Below are 23,749 nucleotides of genomic sequence, written 5' to 3'. Positions count from 1 at the left end.
GCAGCTTTAATGATAGTCACATGATTATGCAGAAGACTTGAAAATATAGTATCAAGGCCATAAAACAGAATAATAAAACTAACAGCCAATAAAAGAAATATGACTCAAGATAAAAACAAAACAATATTCATTAAGGGGAAGAAATCAGGACAGTTACTGTTCCCTAAGAGATAGCAGTGGTTACTGCACAGCTTTAAACTGACAATGCAAAAAAGCAGAATAGAACATTTTATGCCCTCATGCTGCAAGCACTTAAGCATGTGCTTATCTTTATGCACTTGAGTAATGGTAAATTCTTTGAATATTTGTGTTATGCATCCCTGGACCAAATCGTGCTGCTGTTATTCAGGCAAAATAGCCAATAAAGTAAGTTTTTGGCTCATTATTATTATTTTTAAAATGCTTTTAAGCAACTGATTTTTTTGTCAGTGGGACTGCATAGCAATGTAAAGTTAAACATGTGCATAAATGTTTGCAGAATTAGGGCCTTCGTGAGTATCAGAGCTTGGAGCATAACATGGGAGGTAAGCTGTGAATAATTCTTTTGCTGCTTTCTGGAATTCAGTGACTGGCTTTAGCTGGATCTGTAGGCACAAGTTCAAACTGCAAAATTCTCTTCTAACAGCTTTCTTTATTTTCAGTTTACAACCAAGCAAGGCTCTTGGGTTAGATGCCCATTTGCTCGTGGGAATTTCCCAGGTAAATAACTTATTTTATTAAATTAAAATGACAAATTAATAATTATATTAAATTAAATTAACCACTAGACTACAACCTCTCTCATCAAGTAAAGCTTTTTGGTCTTGTTATATCCTCTGAATTGCATCAATAATATTTAACAGTGCAGGTTTTCCATTTGTAAACTCCCACAGTAAATCAAGTATTTGTAAAGATAGATAATAACCTGTTAAAATCAAGATAGCTATTGATATAACAGTTGACGGTATTCAAGCTGATAAAAATGGTTTTATTTTAGCACAGCATGGTAGCTAGTGCCATAGTCTCTCATACGTCATTCATTATGTGAGTGATTACATTTAAAAATAACAGCCTTTCTCCCCACTTTCAGCTTGGAAAATGAGAATTGCTGCCGGGGCAGAACAGATACAAGTCTCCTTCATGTCACAAACCAAAGCACAATTTTCAGTGCTGGTGTGTAACAAGGCACAGCTGTCTTCATGTGACTCTGTTGGGATACGCCACTCAGTCTCAGCGGTTGGTATGCGTTATTGATCAGAAGTTGCTATCAATAAGGCAGCTTCGGCATGTTTAATTTGAATTTATTGCCATCCATGGCTCTGGACAAAACTAGCAAAAAGCCAGGCACACACACTTTGGAACAATATCCACAATTAAAGCATTTAGTCCTAGTTCTGATCTCACCCTGATCAGGAGTAACTCCACTGAAATTACACACCAGCGGAAGTGACTTTTGAGTGCTGGACTTTGCAATTTGAATGTTCTTTAATGTAGTTTTTTGTTGTTGTACTAGTTATAAATATGTGCACTTCATAGGCCCAATTCATTTCCACTGGTGCAGGGATGTTCCAGAGCTATACCTCCCTGTGCCAGCTTGATTTGCTGTGCTGCAGGCGGTTCACACAAGACAGGGACATACAGTGGATCTCACATCTGATCTCCCTTGAGGTTTCTGGTAGGGAGGGCAGCTTTATGCTCTGCTGGGCTTTTCGTAGGACACCTGGGGGAATAGACTGCCTTGTGGATGCAGAACCACTGTACAGCCTAGCCTTGAACTCTATGGACACTGTTGGCTATTTTTTGGGAAGTGTTGGACAGTCATAGATCCCCCAGGGAAGGGGAAGTTCTTGCCCTGTCTGACACCAATGCAAGCCCTATGTGAATTTGGACATGTATCTAGCTAAAGATAATGGATACCATGGGACTTTTTGAGCCTTATTTTCTAGAAGAATTAGCAAGCACTGTGGCCTGATTCTCACTTACTCTAAGACCCCTTTAAACAGTGTAAAGGAAAGTTAAAATGGACATATATTATGCCCACACCCTAGCTAAGGCCCCTTTCTCTGCCAGTTTGGTGTAAAGATACCTTAGTGTCACTGAGAGTCATGCACTGCATGTTATACAAGTACAGTGAGAGAGAACTGTGGGATTGTCCTCAAGTCAACAATATTTGTATAGAGCTGGTTGTAACTCAGAATTTCTGTTCTGTGGGAAATTCTGACATTTTGAAAAAAGGTTTTGTTCTGATTTGGAATGAAAATGAGACATTTTGAAATTTCTTGCAGGAAGGAAATTCTGAACAGTTTCAGTTAGAAACAACATTCAGTTGTTCTGAAACAAAACTGAGCAACTGGCTGCCCCTGACTCCCTGGGCTGCCCCCGACTCCTGGGGATTCCCTGGGCTGCCCCTCACTCCTGGAATGCAGATTCTAGAAGCCATGAGCGCTCCAGCTTGAGCAGAGGACTAGACCCAAGGGTATATTTACACTGCAGCTGGCTCTACCCTGCTAGAGCCAGGGTTCCCAGGACTTCCAGGGTCCCAGCTCCGCAGCAGCTCACCAGAAAACCAGGCAGGTGTTGGCGGAAGTTCATTGAAACCAGAATGTTTCTGCGAAACATTTCGGTTTTGAAGAATCGGCATTTTCCAATGGAAAAAACATTTTGTTGGAAAATTCCTGGCTAGCTCTATTTGTTAACATGTTACACTCAGTTATTGTGGCAGCAAGCCATTGTTTATGGTTATGGAAATAATAGCTTGTGGTTAATTTATCAGCAGATATAGGGAAAATGCTCGTGGTCTTGTGACAGGCACTCCACATAGTTTGCTCATATTCCTACCAGACTAGAGCACTCAATGAGTGTTTCTAAACCTGCTCTCTATGGAATGCCTAGTTTCACATTAGTATCTGGCTATATTCAAATAGGAAAATATTCTCTTTATCAGTGAATTTTCTGTTATCTAAAGTCCATTATTTTATTATTACATTACTAAGGCACTATCTTGGTAGCTAAGCATTGATCCCGGATGCATTTGGCCATATATGTATTCATTTCTGCATTGGTATGGGGAGGCTGGTAGTGATCCCTATATTTAAATTTCCATTGTAAAGGATTCTTGCGACCATTTTTGAGAAGCTCTCATCGCCTTCCTTTCTAGCAGGCCTTTGTTATTCTGCAGGGAGAATGCCCTTGGCTAGCAAAGTGCCTCTTCCTGTCCCATGGCATTCTGATCAGCTTTTGCTGAGATTAAAAATTGCCATTTCTCCTCTCTCCATTACATTCCTCAGGAAGGTTTTGGCAGCAGATCAAAATAGTAATTATACACAAACATTCTATGGCTGGCTTCATGTTGCTGCCAGCACAGCGTCAGCAGCAGACGCTGTCCTGGGAGCTCATAGAGCAGATGTTCTGGCTGGGGGAGAGGAGAGAGCTGGACTAGTCTGGGCACCCTCTCTGGGGGCACCACATGGGAGAGGAATCAGGCTGGACTTGCCTGGGACCCAGAGGCCCATCTTTGCCCCTTTGGCAACCCACATAGGGCTTGAGCTCCCCCAACTCCTCAGGAGGATGGAGGAGAGAGTGAGACCAGGTTCCCCCAACCAGGCCCTGAACCCAGTATCTGGGCCCAGTGGCCCATCTCACCTCTGGGGCACCACATGGGGTGAAACTCCCCCAACTCCCAAGGGTGTGTGTGCATGTGTAAAGAGAACTGGCCCAAGTTCCTCCCTTCCCCTCTAACCAACCACATAACTCAGCAATCTATTCCCTCCTCTGGTATAACAGCTTTCTGTTAATGTAATTTTAGGGTTTCCTAAAGGATAAGGCAAGGTAAAAACAAATTCTATTTTAAAATTGTGGATTAAGAGAATATTATTTAGATTGCACGGGTCAAGTCAAGCACTTGAAAGTTGGGAAATATCCGATTGGCAGTTGCGTGTAACTTTAATTTATTCCCCTTGTGCGTAAGCATTTTATGACACAGTCTGTAATTACATCCTGATGTACTGTTTTTTTGACATGATCCCTTACTCATTCAGTGCCCAGGATGGGAAACACCAGGGGGCAGAATTAAGGTTGTGTGGACAAACATAAAGCTGGCTTTTCCTAATTTTCTGGTGTTTGACTTTGCAACCAAAACAGCGTTCTTTGAACGTATTTTTGTTGCTGTTTCTAATATAGCTACATATGCATTTGAGCTAAACAGAATAGCTGTAAGGGGAAAACAGAAGTCTGGGATTTGTAAAGCAGAAGAATAAATAAGCACTACATATAGGAGACCACTTGACTTCAGTGGGATTTTTGCCTGAATAAGGACAGCAAGATTCAGACTTACTGGTTTTAATGGCCTCCTGAGTTTAGATGACTGAAAATTCATGGGTAAGAGGAATGATTAAGTAGGATTGGATCTGAGCCAGATATTATTGTGAAACTGGACATATCACACAGAGTGCCAGTCTGTTCAGAAATATCCATTGTTTCCATAGTCCTGTGGTACAGATTGATCTGTTCTCTTTAGTGACGATACAATGGGAACTCACGTAGATTCCACATGGTTCCCGCTCCAAGACTATGAGCAATTTCCATCAGGGTCTCATGATGACTTAACACTGAGCCATTGTTCCCATAAACAATTGTTCCTAGCCTCAATATTAATGTCTTCACAATAATGTTGGGTTAAGGCAACATTTACCTAAATTATCCCTGTCTTCAACAGGAGTTTTGCTGAGAAAGGAAAAGCAGTGCAGGGCCCATCGTTCCAGAGAACTAGTCATTTTCTTTTTTGTGCACAAGCCACAAATAACAATATTTTAAGCAGCAGAACAATTTTTTAGGGCAACTTTACCCTCAGGGTAATCCTGTTCTCAGAGCACAGCCTGAGTAGCTGGCTGTGGGATGGGGAGATCTGGAGCACACGGGATTCTCCCCTCTGGCCCAGCTAGGCAACGGAGTACAAGTAGAAGTCTTCGATGGCTCCTGCCATAGCCTCCCATCTTTAGCAGGCTCTATGACTGGCATTCTCCCCTTCTGGGCGTGTGGGGGAAATGGAAAGTGGATCATTACCCAGTCTCCCTTCCTGGTGCACCCTCAAATCCACCTTATGCACTTAGACACAGTACTGTGCTCCATAATGTGCTGGGATATGGGCCCTCTTCATGCAGGACTGAGATCCCCACTTTGAACTTTAGGGTACAAATGTAGGGGCCTGCATGAAAAACTTCTAAGCTTAACTACCAGCTTAGCTCTGGTTCGGCTGCCACCATCAAAGGATTCCCTCCCTGGGAAGCCTTGAAAAACCCTCACCAAATCCCTGGTGAAAACAAATCCAAAACCCCTTGGATCTTAAAACAAGGAGAAATTAACCATTCCCCTCCTTCCTCCCACCAACTCCTGGTGAATCAGTTCCAACCCGCCCCTGGGATCTACAACAGGGAGAAATTAACCATCCCCCCTCCTTCCTCCCACCAACTCCTGGTGAATCAGTTCCAACCCGCCCCTGGGATCTACAACAGGGAGAAATTAACCATCCCCCCTCCTTCCTCCCACCAACTCCTGGTGAATCAAGATCCAAAACCCCTTTGGATCTAAAACAAGGAAAAATCAATCAGGTTCTTAAAAAGAAGGTTTTTAATTAAAGAAAAAGGTAAAAAATCATCTCTGTAAAATCAGTATGGAAATTAACCTTACAGGGTAATCAAACTTAAAGAGCTCAGAGGACTCCCCTCTAGTCTCAGGTTCAAAGTACAGCAAACAAAGATAAACACTCTAGTAAAAGGTACATTTACAAGTTGAGAAAAACAAAGGAAAACTAACACGCCTTGCCTGGCTATTTACTTACAAGTTTGAAATAGGAGAGGCTTGTTTAGAAAGATGTGGAGAACCTGGATTGATGTCTGGTCCCTCTCATTCCCGGAGAACGAACACACTCCCAAACAAAGAACACAAACAAAAGCCTTCCCCCCCCAAGATTTGAAAGTATCTTGTCCCCTTATTAGTCCTTTAGGTCAGATGCCAGCCAGGTTACCTGAGCTTCTTAACCCTTTACAGGGAAAAGGATTTTGGAGTCTCTGGCCAGGAGGGATTTATAGTACTGTACACAGGACAGCTATTACCCTTCCCTTTATAGTTATGACAGGCCCTCTTCATGGGTTCCCCAAATCCTGCACCTTCTACGCAGCAGAACCAAACTGGCTGCACTGTGCTCAGGGCATTCCATACCCATGGAGGAGGGAAGTCCTTAAAAATAAAAGAGCCTTCAATAATGAAAACAATCTGACATAAATTTTAAGGTGGTCAAATATGTAACATTACTGACAAAAAAACCAAAGAGCTGGAGGGAGACAATGCATTTTGATTGCCCAAGAACTGTGAAGTTAACAGCTTTCCACTTTGTTTTCATCAGGGTGACTCTCATCCCACATCTGTCAATATTTCAGGTGAAATATGTGGCTCACAAGTTTGCATTCAGGTAGGTCTGCTGATTTGTAGACATACTATGCGCTAAATAAACAAGCTGGTGTGGAAATAAGAAACTAAGGGCAGTGTTGCAGCTGCCTCCTCCCAGCCAAATCTGGCCGTGACCCAGTTGTAGGTTACAAAGAGCATTATTAATAGTTTGAATGTGCTGCTATTGTCCCTTGCCGAGCTTGTATTCATTATTTAAGTTAGAGGACCATTCTTGATCTCTTATTTTTGTAGATGGCAAACAGTGGAATATTAAGGGCTGTTAAATTAACCCCTCCATCTATATTACCTGTTATGATGGAAAGATTACAGTCAGAAGGGTGGAGGGAAGTAACAAATAAATGTATTAACATTTTCTAAAAAACAAGTCTAAGGATTTTAGTGCATTCAGGCATATGTATACAATAGTAAACAAGGAGACATACAGCATACAGCAGACGTGCACCGATACACATTTAAATGACTATTATTGAAACAGAGCGGGGCAAATAATGTACGAAAATGCCAGCATGTATCTGTATAACTGAGTTTTACTAACAGATATGTTAATAGAAAATGATTTTGAAACTCAAAGGTTTAATTCCACGTGGAAAGTGAGTGTTAAATTTGTTTTTTGTGAGTATCTGAACCAGAAACTTAAGAAATATTTTTATTATTATTGTATAGCACCCAAAAGTATGCTAGACACACTGTAAAAAAAAAAACAACTTTTTGGAAAAACAAACATCCGGAATCAGATGGACCTGGGGGGTGGGGGGAGGTAGAAAGTTCTTCTGGTGCTCTGCCTCTGGCAGCTGGCCTGGAAGGCTATTGTCACTTTCTGCCTTTAGTCAGAAAGTGAAAGTGACAAGGGCCATCTAGAAAGTGAGCCAGGGAACCTTTATTTTCCATCAGACAATCATCCCAACAGAAAATTCCCTAGTAGCTATATCTTCTATAACCCTGAAAGTGACTAAGAGTGACACAAGTATACCTCTACCCCTATATAACGCGACCCGATATAACACGAATTCGGATATAACGCAGTAAAGCAGTGCTCCCGGGGGGCAGGGTTGCGCACTCCGGCAGATCAAAGCAAGTTCGATATAATGCGGTTTCACCTATAACGCGGTAAGATTTTTTGGCTCCCGAGGACTGCGTTATATCGGGGTAGAGGTGTATAAGCTAAACTATTAAACAGATTTTTAAAAAAACATCTGCATTCATTTCAGTAAACTAACAAGCCAATGTTTATTTTGTCAAAACAAATGATCATTAACCATATTGTTGAGAGGGAAATAACCATTTTTTCTTTCTTTTAAAAGGGCTGGAGGACAGATGTAGATTATTCTGTTCCACTACAGATCTGTGATATCCAATGCAGTAAGTACTAATAATGTGTCACATGAAAGATTGAAATAGATGAGATGGGTTTGGCAGCAGAATCAGGGTCTCCTGGGACTGACACAACAATCCCCATCCTTCTGGGCTGCAGATTTCAGGGTCAAATCCTGCTCTCTTTACCCAGTAAGTAAGAGGAAGGGTGATGTTGTGACTAAGACACGGAATTGGAGTTCAGTAAACCTTCAAGGATAAATTCCCAGCACTGCCAAAGACTTTCTGTGTGACTCTGGGCAAGTCATTTAATCCCTCTGTGACTCAGTTCCCCATTTGTACAAAGGGGATAATAGCACTTCCCTACCTCATGGAGGTGTTGCGAGGATAAATTCATTAATGGTTTGAAAAGTTCTCAGATACAATGATGGGCTCAACTGTGTGTAAGTTTAAGACCTAGCAATAAGCAGTAGTGAGTTCAGATCAGGGCTCACAGGAGGGATAGCCCTGAGACAGAGATTTTGGATCTAAGGCACAAGGCACAACAGGAGACGCGCTGAACTGAGAACTCTAAGTGCAGTCAAGCTGGGAAGAAGGCTCCAATTACACTTTGTCATCTTATTGTTCAGTTGCTGTAATAAAATCATATCACAGGAAGGGGGTGAGGGTTGAGACCATACACGGCCTATGGAGTGTTAAAAGCAGATGGGAAAATCACCTGCTCACAAGACCCTTTGAAAACATAGCTTTAGATATATAATTCCTAGTGCACATTTTTGCTTATACCATAAAAGCACTTCACAGTTCACTTTAAGAAGCCTGACTCTAAAAACGTTGGGGCCTGTAATTGTATTCTGGCAGCAGAGCTCTGAGGGAGTGCTTGTATGGGACTTGGTAATTAATTTTCTTTGAAAAATACAATACCGCATAAAGTCAAACACTTAACCTTAGGTTTTAAGCCAATCTCTATCTATTAGAGATCAAGATGAGATCTAATGTTAAATGCAGATTATCCCACATTTGCCTACTGCAGTGTTCACATACCTTCCTCTGAAGCAATTGACACTGGCTACTTCAGAGGCAAGATACTGGACTTGATGGACAGTATGGCAGTTCCTAGTTCCAGCTATTTGTTTGGAAGCCTCAAGAAATGCACTTTGTGGTCTGCAGCAAGTGTTATGTTTTTAGTGAATAGAGTCACTATTTAGAAATTCTTTATTCTCAGATGTGCATTTTACATAACAATAAATACATTTTCCCAGCATTATCTTCCCGGAGTCAAGAAGATGATGAAAACTCCATAAGGATCATGTTGCTGACAGCAATCATTTTAATCCTGGTGACAATGATGGCTCTCCTTGGACATAAAATTTTAACAGGTACATAATCAAGGGAATGTTAATTGGAGAATCAGTCCATATTTTCTTGACAATCTGGAATATAGATTTAAAAACTAATAGACATTAATGGTATATAGTGGAAGGATAGTAAAAATCCTTCCCTAGCATCCACAATGAACTTTTTCTCATTATCCATGCCCCGACACCTCACCGGATCATTCACACTGTACTCTGGACTCCTGTCCCAGATAAAACCCTGGGAGAAGAGGCATGTTTTGCAGCATCTGCTGAGGGTCTCTAGATCTGGGCTCTGGTGAACTAAGGGAGAGGAAGTTAATGCCAAAGCTCAGGGCCTGCAATTGACAATGTCCTCTTGCTAACCCCTTTCTTCTTAAACAAGGGGACTGCTAGCTGAAGTCTCCACAATGGTCATGGGTGCCAGGGTATTGCACAGGGAGGGAGGCAGTCTCTCAAGCAGATAGCTTAAACAAAACTTGCTCCCAAGTAGGTACCAAGAAGTATATGTCTGCAAAACATCAAGACAATTAGACTTCATTTACTCCAAGCCAGATTCTGATATCCTTAATCACCTTGAATAGTGCCTTACTCCAAGAGTTGACCCATTGATTTCAATGGTACTATTTGTGAAGCAAGATGCTAATCAGCATTTTATTATTATTTATTATGGTAGTGCCTAGGGATCAACCAATATTAGGCCCCATTGTGCTAGGCACAGTACAAATATGGTGTAATAGACAATCCCTGCTCTAAAGAACTTATAGTCTGTGCTTGTCTGCTGGGCCCAGAATCAGCGTTCCACTGTATCAACCAGCCCCACTGCCGCCATGATGTCCCAGTTGCCACAGCCCATGCTTTCAGGAATGTCTGTGTCCATGTCCTCTTCACAATTGTCCACATACTGCAGGATAATGCGTGAGGTGTTTAATGCTCACAACAGCAGCGGTAAATTGAGTGGGCTCCATGCTTGCCGTGCTATGGGCTCTGCTTGGGTAACCCAGGCAAAAAGGTGCAAAATGATTCTCTGCCGTTGCTTTCACGGAGGGAGGGAGAAAGGAAGGGAGGGAAGACTGACGACATGTACCCAAAACCACCTGCTACAATGTTTTTGCCCCATCAGGCATTGGGAGCTTAACCCAGAATTCCAATGAGCAGCGGAGACTGTGGGAACTGTGGGAAAGCTACCCACAGTGCACTGCTCCGGGAGTCGATGCTAGCCATGGTATTGAGAACGCACTCCGCCGACTTAATGCGCCTAGTGGGGACATACACAATTGACTGTATAAAATCGAACTAATTTCTTAGTGTAGACATACCCTAAGGCAATGTCTACACTTAAAAGCTTACAGCGTCACAGCTATTCCGATATGGCTGTGCTGCTGTAAGAGTGCTCGTGCAGCCACTCTATGCCAACGGGAGTGAGCTCTCCCATCCACATAATAAAACCGGCTCCACAAGTGGTGGGAGAGCGTCTCCTGCAGACATAGTGCTGTGCACACGAGCGCTTATGCCAGCAAAACTTATGTTGCTCGGGGGTGTGTGTGTGTTTTTTCATGCCCCTGAGTGACAAAGTTTTGCCAACATAAGTGCTAGTGTAGACATGGCCTAACTAGATAAGACAGACAAAGGGTAGGGGAAAGGGAAATACCATACACATAGAGTAATCAGTGTGATGGCCTGCTAGTTCCACAATATTTCTCTCTCTCTCTCTCTCTCACGGGTGGGGGATGGGGTTTAGTTGAAGGGAGTTAGCCAAACAGCACAAGGGAAGGGAGAGGGGACAGTGAAAGGAAGAGGTGACTGAGGGGGACAGGGCAGGAAAGACAATGAGGAGAGAGAGAGAAAGAAAAGGGTGTGAGGGGCAGGGGAGGAATGAGGCAGAGATGACGAGACTAGGAGAAAGCAGGACGGGGTTGGAGAAAACAGCCGGTCAATACAGGGCAGAGAAAGTGTAGTCAAAACTGTAGAAAACACTTTGAGCATGAGTTTAAGTATCAAAATCTGGCCCTCAGCATTCACACTTCATCTCACTTTTTTACTGGGTAAGAGTAGGATTTGTCCTACATTGTAACTGTGTGGTTTTCATACAGAGGGTGTCTGTTGTAATGATTGGTATAAGTACGGTTGGAGCTATGTAAGGGGTGCAAAACCGTACAAAGAAATAAATAACTTTACTCATGGTAGATACCGCAAACTCCCCCATTAACACTGCGCCTGTCCAGCTGGTAACAGTCAGCGGCAGTGCTATTTTTCATTTGTGACTCATGTTGCTAGCGTGACTATCAAACCCTTTCCCCATCAGATCACTGGGCAAATATTTGTAAATGATTTTTCATGGTTTGCTCTGGCATGGGATTGAGAAAAAAAGATCATCTTTATAGTTATATGCCAGATACGTCACATGTGTCTTTACAATAAAATTATCATGTACATCTGTAAAAACGTCGTCCAGCATCAGTCTTCTCAAAATGGTTTAACATTATTTCCAATGTATTTTGCTGCCAGAAATTCAGCATCCAATGACTAAAAAACCCTTATATCAGAGGTAAAATTAGTTCATGCTCATGAAGATTAATCTACTTCCAAATTCAAGGCAAGGTTTCCAACTGGCATATTTAATACATTATATTTTTTTCATCTGTCACTGAAATTTGCATTCAGCATGACTTTCCCTCTGAAGCAACAGAGCTTAAGGAACTGGGCAGTCATACCCTCATTTTTAAAAGCATTGGCTAAGACACAAGACTTCTCTAATTTATACCTTCTTTTCCATTTGATCGCTGTTTTCTTCCCCCTCCCCCTGTAATTTAAGAGATATGAATATTTCCAATCAGCTACTTGGGATATGAAATAAATGTATGAATTAAAGTAAAAATAAAATGGCATCTTACATTATGATTTATTTCTCAGTTTTTCACAGAAAGAAGCATGAAGGCAGAAGTCCAGTACAGATCATAAGGCAGAGGTAGTCAACAATTCTTTTCAATGTACAGCATGTCAGTTTTTTAATGTTTGTGAGAGATGAGGGATTGACAACCCCGAAGAAGCCTTGGTAAAACCCTCTGTCCACAGAGCAGAGGCAATGGCTTTGTAATATCTGTACTGGAATTAGTATTGTAGATCCCATTACACCTGGAAGTGGTCCTGACTTTCTCTGTCATTGATAAAATTCATGCCCCTGCTGGAAACACGTGTTTCTCTTTGGGTTCCTGCCTGCACCGCATGGTGTCAGAACTGACTGGGTACCATTGCTGGGAAAGGAGAGAATAAATGAATACAGGAAGAGAAAGAGGGAAAGGTAGACGTCTCCATAATAAGAGTAGAAGGAAGCTCTGGAGCAGCCCCCAGAAGAGGCGAGATGAACAGAGACAGAGAGAGAGAGAGCACCTCAAGCTCTCAAACTGAAAAGGCCCAACCCAAAGAGGGAGGCAAAGGAGGGCAGGGGGAGAGAGGGAAACAGTCAGGGAAGGGAAAACATATACTTTAACCTTGATATGGAGGGATCACTGCTCAGCTAACAGGGTGCTCCCATCCTTACACCATGCCAATCGCTGCCTTTCCACAAGGAAAGTGATGCCACTTAGTATGAAGTGTAATAATTTCTTTATTTTGGACACCTGTGCACTGCTTGGACTCAAGCAACCAAGTCCCTGAGTTGCTGAGAAGGGCTTAGAACTGTGTAAATCCTAATGCTATACTGTTGCAACAGACTCTGTTCCAAATGAGGGGGAAATGCCAATCTCCTGTCCTGTTTAGTTTTTCCACTAGAGTGAAGAGTACCTCTTCCTTGCATTGATGATGGCGGCTGGTGAATTTAGCAGAACTCTTTCAAGATCCTCAACATCCTTCTCAATATCAGGTTGACTTTACATGTTACTTGCAAACCCTTGTACACACGAGTAGTCCGTTCTCATGCAAACAGACTTTGGTAGGATTATTCACAAGTGTAAAAGGCTTTACAAGCTCAGAGTGTAACATTTTAACTTCTTCAAATGAGGGAGTATCACATAGTCTGTTTGCCTATATCTCAAGAACAGAAAAGGTTGGTTAGATCATGTGGGTAGAGAATCTGGCCCACATTTTCCTGTGAAATGAATGGTTTATTTAAGATGCCAGAAGTGGGCAGGTTTCGCACTCCAGTTGCTGTAGTATGGGTACTTCAAGATTTACACATTCTTCCTTTTAAATCTTCCTTTTAAAACCATAAACCTGAATTACTAAGAGGTATGGAATGGAAGAGATTTTATATAAACCTCTAGTGAACTGAACCATAGCTTTCTTTATTTTCTGAAGCCTTTCTGATAATGTTAGAGCATTGTGGCAAATCTTGCCATAGACAGACTTGTATCCCTGAAATTCTTCTCAGGTCTATCTAATAACTGCATTCAGTATTTTATATATTGTATTTCTTTGAGCCAAAGGCATTTTTCCTTTTGTTTTATTTTCTGGAAAAAATGGAAACATCTTCATAGCTTTGTTAAATAATTAAAATGACAATGTACATTTCCTCTCTAAGGAACTAGATCCTCCTCCCATTAAGTTAATGGGAAAACCCCCATTGACTTCAAAGAGAAGCAGATCAGGCTTCTGGTTTCTTGGTTGTTTAAAACTCTTACATGAAATATAGTTCTTAAGAAAAGTATTTTGTCAACATAATGAATTGAAGTGTTTTTGTCTTGTATTATAATGCCAATATTTATACTTGCAACTGAAAATAATACCACACACTATACAAAATGTTTAGTGTTTGTCGTTTATTTCTTTTAAAACTCTCCAAACTCCTGTCAAACATTCTTAATTCCTTTTGTGTAATAAGGCAGTGACGTTAACTGAGACATAAACAATGGTGATGCCTGAAACCCACGTGGGATTGATTATAGGAGGTTGGGAGCAGGGGAGGGAAGGAGGGAGCGGAACAAGAGGTTGATCAATAAAATATATTTTCCATCTGCATGCCTTTTTGCTTTAGGATCCTCGGGGGGCAATTTAAAAAAAGAAAAGAAAGCAGTGTGTCAATTGAAGACATGTTTGCAGAGCTGAAACATATGGTTCGTTAGGAGCCTGAGGGAGGAAAAATAATGCTCGGCTCCTTTGATGTTAAAGCCTATTACACTGAATGTGCATTTTACTGAGATGGAAGCGGGGTTGGGGGTGGGGAAGGCCTGCCTTATGCAGGACTGAAGCTCAAGGAGCAGGGGGGCACAGATCGCCTCTCTAAACCCTTCAGTTATCTGAAAGTGTGGAGCTTACACCATGAAATGGATTTCTAATTGAAGCACTGGTTAATTTACATATCTCTTTTTCCCTATAACCATATATGCACTTCTATCACAATCAATGCAGAACAGTGGAGATAGTACCCTCTTGATATTTTACAGTTCTTTGCTCATATTGGACCAAATCCTGGCTCCTCCCACTTCTAAGTGGTGTGTCACAATCTGGAGATATGGGGTTAGTATTCTCTTCATCTGTCCCCAGCAGAGAACCACTACCCAAAGTTCACTAGGACAGAAGGACTGAGTCTAATGTGCTTTGTTGCAATAAAATCTTAGGGTCAGATTGGAGGTTATCTTCTTTCACCCTTGCTCAAATTGAAATTGCATTGGGGTTTCTCAATATGAGTAAATGTGGTGGAATTTTGCCCCTTTGCTCTCAGTTATGCTTGTGCAAAACTGCACTGAATTTACTGGAATTAAGCTGGATTTACATGTGTGTAACTACCGAACATGTAGCCTCCAGTTACTAGTTTCTGAGATTGAGAGTTGACGGTTATGCCTCTAGTTAAGGCTGCCCGACACTTCCCAATTTAAGACCCTGTTTTCAGTTGCCTATAACTTTTTCAAACTTTAACCATCCCTACTGTCAGGGATGTGCCTTTTGCTATCTGTATGAAAAGCTGCACAAAATTGGCCAAGCTATGAGCCTTTGGAAAATTCCACTTGGTACATGCTCACTAGAGATGTTAGAGTTTAGCAGCTAAATTCTTTGAAGAAGCTGAGCAGTACTTCCCCTGCAATTGCTTCTCCCAGCAGCCAGGGTCTGCTGTGTCAGCAAGTACTGGAAGTGAGAGCAGGGAGGAGAAGGAAAAAGTGGCAGTGGCCATGCTGGAATGCAGAGTAGTGGGAAATGAGGGCTTGGGGGAGGAGGTTGCAGAAGTCAGAGGATGGGAAAGAGCAGAAAAGAAAGGGGATAGCAGCAAAGGAGGAAGTGGGAGAGAGGGTGGGAGTATTGAACAGGAGCAGAGAGGGATTCAGGCAGGATCTGGAGGGGTGGGATAGAAACAGAAGGGGACAGAGGCAGGCTGGGGACACAGAACCAGAAGGGTCTATAACCACTCTCCTCCAGAACCTGGAATAGGACCCAGGAGTCCTGAGTCTCAGCATTCCTTTGCTGTTAGGAAATAGCTGTGAGACCCACTGAAAAACTATGTTCCCACCCCCTTTTAATAACTGGTCCACATAAAGGATAACAGCCTACTGTGACATTCCCCTCTGGTGTTATCTGGACCAGTGATCTGCTAGGCCACTCCAATCCTTGACTCTGGGAGCCAGCCTTACCCTGCTGTACTGTGAGAACCCCCACTCCTGGGCTGCTCACACACAGCCTCTGGCATGTAAGCTGCTCCCAGCTACTTGCAACCAAATGACACTAGCCAATATCTCTGGTCCCAGAAACAACCCTAGGAACCTCTGTCTTGCAGTGTCCACTTACGCCCACTGGACACTGCAAGCTTATGTAAGTTTGTCAATTTAACAAAGAAATTGATATGTACCAGGCTTGTTATCCCAAGGGGAGTCTCTGACACGCTTCAAACCAAACGCACTGCTTCAGGTAGAATAAACAAACAGATTTATTAGCTATAAAGATAGATTTTAAGTGATTATAAGTCAAAGCAAAACAAGTCAGATTTGGTCAAATGAAATAAAAGCAAAACGCATTCTAAGCTGATCTTAACACTTTCAATGTCCTTAAAAACTTAGGTGCTTCTCACCACAGGCTGGCTGGTTACTTTTCAGCCAGGCTCTCCCCTTTGATCAGTGTTTCAGTTGCTTGATGGTGTCTGTAGATGTAGGTGCAAGAGAGAGAGATGGCAAAATGTCCCTCCCTTTTATCATGTCCTTTCTTTCCTCTTGGCTTTGCCCCCCTCCTTCAGAGTCAGGGGAGCATTACCTCATGGCAGTCCCAAACTGACCAAAGAAGGGGGTGACTCCCTCAAGGGTCTAACAGATTCTTTTGTTGCTGCCTAGGCCAGCGTCCTTTGTTCCTGTGAGGCTGGGCTGGGTTTGTCCCATACATGCCCTGACGAGGTGTGAACTGCCTCTCTGTTCTTGGAGAGTTTTTGCATGGGCTTGCTTTAAGCCATGAGGATACATTTTCAGCCTTATAACTATATACATAAAGTTATAACCTATAACATTACTGTAACAATTACTAGAACAACTATGCTCAGTGCATTATGAGCCTTCCGGAGACACCCAACATGACAAACTTTGCATTGGATACCACACAGTCATTTTATAAAGATGAACATAGGGGTGTAGGGTGTTTCCCCCGAGGTACAGAGCGTCACATCTACTACTGCTACCAGTTACGGCTGGTTTAGGAGACTTAAACAGATGACACTACACAGCTCCTTACTGGCTAATAAAATGGCTTAAGCAAAATAAGAACTGGCTCAAAACTACACCCTTTTCTGGAACTAATTTAAATGCATAATCTTGTCCTGTCTCCTTCATCCCCACAACAGCCTTTCTCAACCACCTTTGACGATCTGCCAGTGAAATTTAGCAGTCTGTCTGCTAAGTCCCATTATTGCTTCTTTGAACTTTGATGTCACTTTGGGGTTTCCCTAGTGCAGGGGTCAGCAACCTCTCCGAAGTGGTATGCCGAGTCTTCATTTATTCACTCTAATTTAAGGTTTCGCGTGCCAGTAATACATTTTAATGTTTTTAGAAGGTCTCTTTCTATAAGTCTATAATATATAACTAAACTATTGTTGTATGTAAAGTAAATAAGGTTTTTAAAATGTTTAAGAAGCTTAATTTAAAATTAAATTAAAATGCAGAGCCTCCAGACCGGTGGCCAGGACCTGGGCAGTGTGAGTGCCACTGAAAATCAGCTTGCGTGCTGCCTTCGGCACGCGTGCCATAGGTTGCCTACCCCTGCCCTAGTGAGTTGGGTCCCACAGTACCAATTGTGGTGATGTGCCTAAAGCATATGAGCTTTTTGTCCACGTGCGATTAGCAGCTTCAGTGAGAAAGGAAAGACTTCTTGCAGTCTGGGGATTTCCAGAGGCACATCATGCTGCTGAGGGTTCATCTCAAGGGCCAGCCCGAAAGAAATCCTGGATTTAGGAAAAATCTACAGTAGCTGATTCCACTACTTCTGGGGAAGAGCTTTCAGCTTTTCTTTTTCTGCACATATCTCTCCTGAAGAATAGCTGTGGCTCCCATTCCACAAAGACTTTGCTTCCACCACTGTATGACAGGGAGGTCAGCCTAAAGAGATGTGACTATTCAGGTTGCATTTAACTGAAGTATGAATTTTAGGCACATTTGAAAAACCACACTAGGTGCCTGTCTGCTTCTTTCAATACCTAAATACTTTTGAAAATATGACCCTAGATGTTTTGCCCAACATCATCGATAAAGTCTGAGGCAAAGCAGGGACCTGAACCTGTGTTGCCCAATAGTCGTTCCCAACTACTAGACCACCCTTTCTTGAATACTCTGAAAGAAGGGGGAAGGACAAGAGTCTAGTCCTTTCTCTTTTCAGTAGCCTGGGGATGGGCCCCTTGTCTGCTTTGGGAATCTGTTCTGCTATGAACGAGGTGGGAATGAATCTCTCTCCTTTTCTCTCTGTTGCCCGTTCACACCAGCACACAGTCAGACGCTTCCCTTTTCTTTTGTCTTTATTTCTTTGGTTCATTCGAGTTCATTTAGACCCTCTTTTCTGTATCCCAAGACCTGAAGTGCCTGAGGAGGCTGCATTTTCAATTAGGACCAGCTGGAGCTAAGGAATCCTGTGGAGAGGCAAGCGCTCCCAAGATGCTTAGATAATATGTTCCAGTTGCTATAAAAACCTGATCAGGGAACTAGAACTGAGACTGGGAGAAGATTAGTTTAAAAGTCCATGTTATATGTGCTCTCAAGCCGTGGGGAACTATGAAGCTCTTGGCCATTTAATTATTTTCCTTGGTTAGTAAATGTTTGGCATTTTACTTTGCGAGTAGCCTGTTATCAGCTGATCTTGGATGCTTGGTAGAGACATAGGGCTTATCTACATGGCCCTGCAGTGTGCACTACAGGGGTGTGAGCTGCAATGCCCACTGAAGTGTTGAGCTATAACTGCCCCGTGTTAGACCCTGCTAGAACAAACTGTAAATGGGACTATGTTAATACAAACTAGGTACTGTTTAGTTTGTGCTAGGAGGGTCTACATGGGGCAGTTATAGCTCTACACTCAGTGTGCACTGCAGTTCACACACCCCCGTAGTCCGCACTGTGGGGCCATGTAGACAAGCTCATAATGCCTGGTGGGAAATGATTGCACCAGTCATGCTGCTACCGGAGCGGGGAAAGGGTGACCAGCTATTAGAGTGACCCTAAAGCACCAGCCATGCTCAGCAGCGGTTGGTGTCCACTGCAGGGAAGATATAGTAACTGCAGTAGGAGAGGGTCAACCACTTGCAGGACTTAAGTTTTGGTTAAACTGAATCTGCGTCTACATTTCTGGATGCTTAACGTAACAGAACTCTTCTCAATTGATGGATGGGATCCTCAAGAGTATATGGGAAGTGGCCCTGCTTGTCCTTCACAAAACCCACCCACACTCTTCTGTTACCTCCCTGCTCAGAAAGGCAAATGATGGGCTGATGGGCTTGTGACAGTTCCCATTGTTCGTGCTGTCCTTTCCTGGAGACAGAGTTCTGTAAGGCTGGCTTAAAAAGGCAGCAGCATTCATTGTAATAGCTGCAGAGATATTTTTTAAAATGAAAGTTTAGAATTGATAGCTCTTACAAAAATGCTGCAAAAATTGGAGAGGGCCTAAAATGTTGTGCACAGGGTTTCTCCCTTATTCCCATGTCACTGTGCCTGTGTGGGTCACCACTGAGGATACCAAATTCAGGACAAACTGATGAGAAATAGGGCAGACACCTCTCCCCCCCCCAATTGGTGGTTATTCTCCTATACCAAACCAGCATCAAAAGTAAACTTCTGTTTCACCACACTGGCTAACAAGAAGCCAGAAAAGCAGTCTCCTTAGGCATTTCAGTCCTGTATTCAACACCCAGGCACTAAACTTAAAGATGAGTGGTTCTTTAAAACCAATTTTATCAAACAGAAGGTTCTTCTGATCCCAAAGGACCAGCCACACACCCAGGTCAATATGCAACTCAGATCTTACCCAATAATCATGCTGTTGCTAATTCTTTAGTATCTAAAATCTAAAAGTTTATCTATTAAAAGAAAGAAAGAAAGAAAGAAAGGTGAGCATTAAAATTGGTTAAAGGAATCAAATACATACACTAATTGCAAAGTTCTTGGTTCAGGCTTATAACAGTGATGGAATAAACAGCTGGCTTGTTAAGTCTCTGATTGCTTCCAAATCATTGGAAGTCCTCAGTCCCTTGGTTAGAATTCTCCCATTAGTATAAATTCATAGTCCAGAGGTTTGAGCAGGAAAGAGGGAAAATGGAGCTGTTTCCAGGGCCTTTTATAGCTTCTGCCAAGTGAAGAGAAACCCATTGTTCTCACTGTGGAAAATAACAGGTAACAAGATGATGCTTGGAGTCACCTGTACATGCATGATTTTGCTTAGTCATAGCAAAGGCCACCACAGGAAAGTCCATTAAGTGTAGATAGGCATCTTCTATGGCCCATTGTGAGTTAAGGGTTCCTCAATGAGCCATTTAACTTGAATAGTCCCTTCAAGATGTGCAAGCTAAATACCTTGTGGGCATTACCACAGGAGCCAATATATTTGAAATACAGATATAGAGCCAATACTCATAACTTCAAATACAAAAATGATACATTCATACAAATAGCATAATTATATTCAGCAAATCATAACCCTTCCATAGACACTTTACATGACATACTTTGTACAATATTTGTTGCAATTATATAACAGTTGTAGCAACAATGATCTAGACGGTCATATTTTATCAGATAACATCACACCCCAGTATTATAACAGTTAAGGAGTGGGGGGAGGGTCTGGATCATGTTTGCATGAGTGAAAGAAAAATTTCAGCAAAACACATTCTGTCTTGTAGACATTGCCTCATCAGCTGCAGCTTGAAATCAACCGCCCATGTACCTGCTAGAGAGAATATTCCACTACCCCCTAAATTATGTCATGAAGGAGGCCAGACCTCATTAGGCTCAGGAAAATAATATATCTATTCAGCAATTCATTAGTAGTAATTAGTAGTTCACAGTAATTGGAATTAAATGTGTTTTTATGCTAATTTACTTGACAATGCGTGCAGTACCACAAATTATTTCCTGAAAGGACAAATTCCTAGTAATTATAATGCCATGTATTCCCTTGGCTATGCAACATAAGGACCAAGTTTTAGCCAGGTTGTGCTACTGCCTTTATAGGTGTGCAAGATGGGGAGAGGACTCAAGGATCCTCTCCGGTAAAGGTCAGACACATGCTAGAATTTAGATAAGGCTTTATAAGCCTATGGGCTCTCTGCTGTCTTCCCAGGAAGCACTAGCCATCTGAAAGGGGCTGGGTTATAGCCTACATGCCCCCTCCCCCCCCATCATCCACAGGAGGTTGCCAGGTACAGAGGGCCGAATTCCACTGGTATCTCCCTACTGCCAACAGAGCTCTTCCACACCCCATACCTCTCCACACAAGGCTGTCCGCCATGGCACAATCTAGCCCTTTATTTGTATCAATGCAATGTACCTATTTTTATAACATTTTACCAAAATTGTTATTTTCTTGGACTCCATGTCCCCTTCCTGTCCACACCTTACTGCACCTGTAATTATTCTTGTCTCCCTATGTATTGCTGAATAATACAACCGATGACATTAAATAAAGCTAAGAGCTGGAATATGTCACTGAATTCAATCAGCCACTCATTCACAGTGTGCTCCAAAGGGAAGTGTTCAGTAACATTAATTCTTTATTATATCACTCAATAATTATTTCCTTAAATTATGCAAAGTATTGTTTTCTTTGGATGAATCATTCCCCTTCACCTTTTCAATTGCAGTTTCTATCAAGTGTTTCCTGACAGCTGCGGGAGCTTAACATTTATTTGATTAAACATGAAACATTTAATACTGCAACCAAACCCAGCTAGAGCTGTGGGAGATGTTTGGAAAGTAGCCAACAAAAAAAACACTGAGTCTGTGTTCAAGGTTTGCTGCATTTCAGGTGCCTGAGAGGAGGAATTTCACCCTGTGATGAAATTTGCTTCCCCATTCAAAGATTTTTCCCCACAGCTGCCAAGCCAGCTTCTCTGGCCAAGACCTGACACTCCTTATTTCCTTATTTATTTATTCCATCTTCTGGACTGTCCTATAGCTCACCACCTCCCCACTGCCTGCTGAGTCTTCATGAGGCACTGACAGGCCACTCAGACATCCCTCTTGGTTGGCTATTGTCCTTCATAATCTTAAGGCTCTTGTGGGGGCTCTCATAAGCAGCCTGACCCACCCTTCCATTGACAGGGTGGTGGAAGAGGAAGGGTCAGGGAAACCCTCTCTCTCCTGCTGTAATAGGAGGGCAGACTAGATGATGACAATGGTCCCTTCTGGCCTTGGAAGCTATGAACTGAACTGAGCTGGAAGCTATGAACTGGGGGTTGGTAGTATATTGTAAGGTCTTGAGTGGTGGAGTTTTTCTAGAAGCTTCTATGCTAGAAAGTGAAGTCCCATTATTGGTAGCATGCAGTTAGTTCCCAAGCTATAGTATTAGGCCATAGCTGCATCCTGAGGAATAGACCCAAACACAGCGAGAGGAGGAATTTCCTCTCCTCCTGGCCTACTAGGTGCTTCCTAACAACACTTTCTTGTAGGGGAAAAAGTGACCTGGTCTAATGCTCCTTCCCCAAGTATAGATTAGAGAGCAGCCCACCACAGCACTGCAAGGGCCCACTAGAGAGTAGGAGAAGGAAGGAGGTCTCCAATTTCTTGGCAAATGTAAACAAGGAGTCTTAGGATTTGATGAGGAGTGGCCAGTGGTAATGTGAATTCCCTTTGGAGACCGGAAGGCCTTGAGGCTCAAAGCCACTCTGAAGCGGGTGGACTGTGGCCAATCCCCTGCAAATGGATCTGCAGGGTTCAGTTCATGAGCACCTTTCTGAACTGAAAAGCCTGTGGTTTGCATGGCACCAGCATGCACAGAGGAAAGAAGTCCGCTCTCAGCCAGAAGCTGAGCAGTTGACTGTGTGCTCATATTTGTCAAGACAGAATAGTATCTACAGGTGAGTGAATGACAAATCAGGTGAGGAGAGGAAGATTCTTACCACATGCTGTGTGTCATTAAAATCCAGCCATGGGGTAATCTGGGGCATGCCGCTGAGAAAACCCCAGGTGTTCCAGGAGCATGTTTCTAAATAATTCTGCTCTGTGTGGGAGAAGGCCGGGTGGTGGTATAAATGAAGGGCCTTACCTTCTTGTTGCAACATGCACCTCATGAAATAACCATGCATTCATGCAACAGCAATTAATATAAGCATTTCCAGGGAGAAGGCCAAGGTGGAGCACTTCACCTTGGTTCCTCTTACTCCCAGATGAGAGTTTGATAAATGGAACTAGCTGCTGATTAACTAAAGCTAGCAGGTATTCACATTAGATGCATTGCCCATAATTAATTAATGTCTTCACAAAAAGCAGAGGTGGTTTTGTCTATAAATGTTTGGGGGAGGGATAGCTCAGTGGTTTGAGTATTGGCCTGAGCATTGGCCTGCTGAAACCCAGGGTTGTAAATTCAATCCGTGAGGGGGCCACTTAGGGATCTGGGGCAAAATCAGTACTTGGTCCTACTAGTGAAGGCAGGGGGCTGGACTCGATGACCTTTTGGAGTCCCTTTCAGTTCTATGAGATAGGTATATCTCCATATATTCTATTATTTATTTTATATTTTTTATTATTATAATAGCGGTGGGCCCTGATGCTACTCTTACACCAGTGCACGTTTTCTGACGTCAGTGGAGTTACTCCAGCTTTATATTTTAGAGAGGAAAGAACCTCATGGTTGTGCATCTTTCCAAGGACATGGATTTATGACTTGACTAATAGGGGATTTTTTAAAATCTCCAGTGTTACTGTGTGCTTCACTTATTAGCCTGTTTAATTTGTAATTAACTTTTAACTTAGTTTACTTATGAACCTATGTTTGTTTTTAATGCAGCGATAGGGAACACAGACTGCAAGGGAAATCCATCCACTTCAGAAAGAGGAGATTGAGATAGTGCATGCAAATTTACTAGCCATCTTGCTATGAAATCACAATTCTACCTAGTTTCAAGTGGAGACTAAAGAATGTAAACTAAAACAAGGGATAAGAGAGAGAGTGTAAGGAAAGAGGAGGAAGGTGCAGACTATGCTTAATTTGGTGTAGTTAGTCTCTAGCTGATATAAAGGAGGTGTTACTTATCAGCG

At 42.5% G+C, this 23,749-nt stretch overlaps 1 protein-coding gene across 4 annotated transcripts in view; it reads left to right on the top strand.

Annotated features, from left to right (window-relative positions):
• Positions 1-13,852, top strand: part of IL17REL (interleukin 17 receptor E like) — a 64,102-nt gene extending 50,250 nt beyond the window's left edge. For all 4 annotated transcript variants that reach the window (XM_054021911.1, XM_054021904.1, XM_054021918.1 and 1 more), the window contains 7 exons: positions 642-699; positions 1,070-1,215; positions 6,380-6,445; positions 7,746-7,803; positions 9,018-9,134; positions 12,024-12,078; positions 12,870-13,852. In XM_054021911.1, the coding sequence (XP_053877886.1) occupies positions 642-699; positions 1,070-1,215; positions 6,380-6,445; positions 7,746-7,803; positions 9,018-9,134; positions 12,024-12,078; positions 12,870-12,909 (540 nt within the window). In that variant the 3' untranslated portion in view covers positions 12,910-13,852. The remainder of the gene's footprint in view (positions 1-641; positions 700-1,069; positions 1,216-6,379; positions 6,446-7,745; positions 7,804-9,017; positions 9,135-12,023; positions 12,079-12,869) is intronic.
• The last annotated feature ends 9,897 nt before the right edge of the window (positions 13,853-23,749 follow it).

Source organism: Malaclemys terrapin, chromosome 1 (assembly GCF_027887155.1).
Source record: "Malaclemys terrapin pileata isolate rMalTer1 chromosome 1, rMalTer1.hap1, whole genome shotgun sequence".
Taxonomy (NCBI): domain Eukaryota; kingdom Metazoa; phylum Chordata; order Testudines; family Emydidae; genus Malaclemys; species Malaclemys terrapin.
This window is presented reverse-complemented; position numbering and strand designations above follow the sequence as displayed.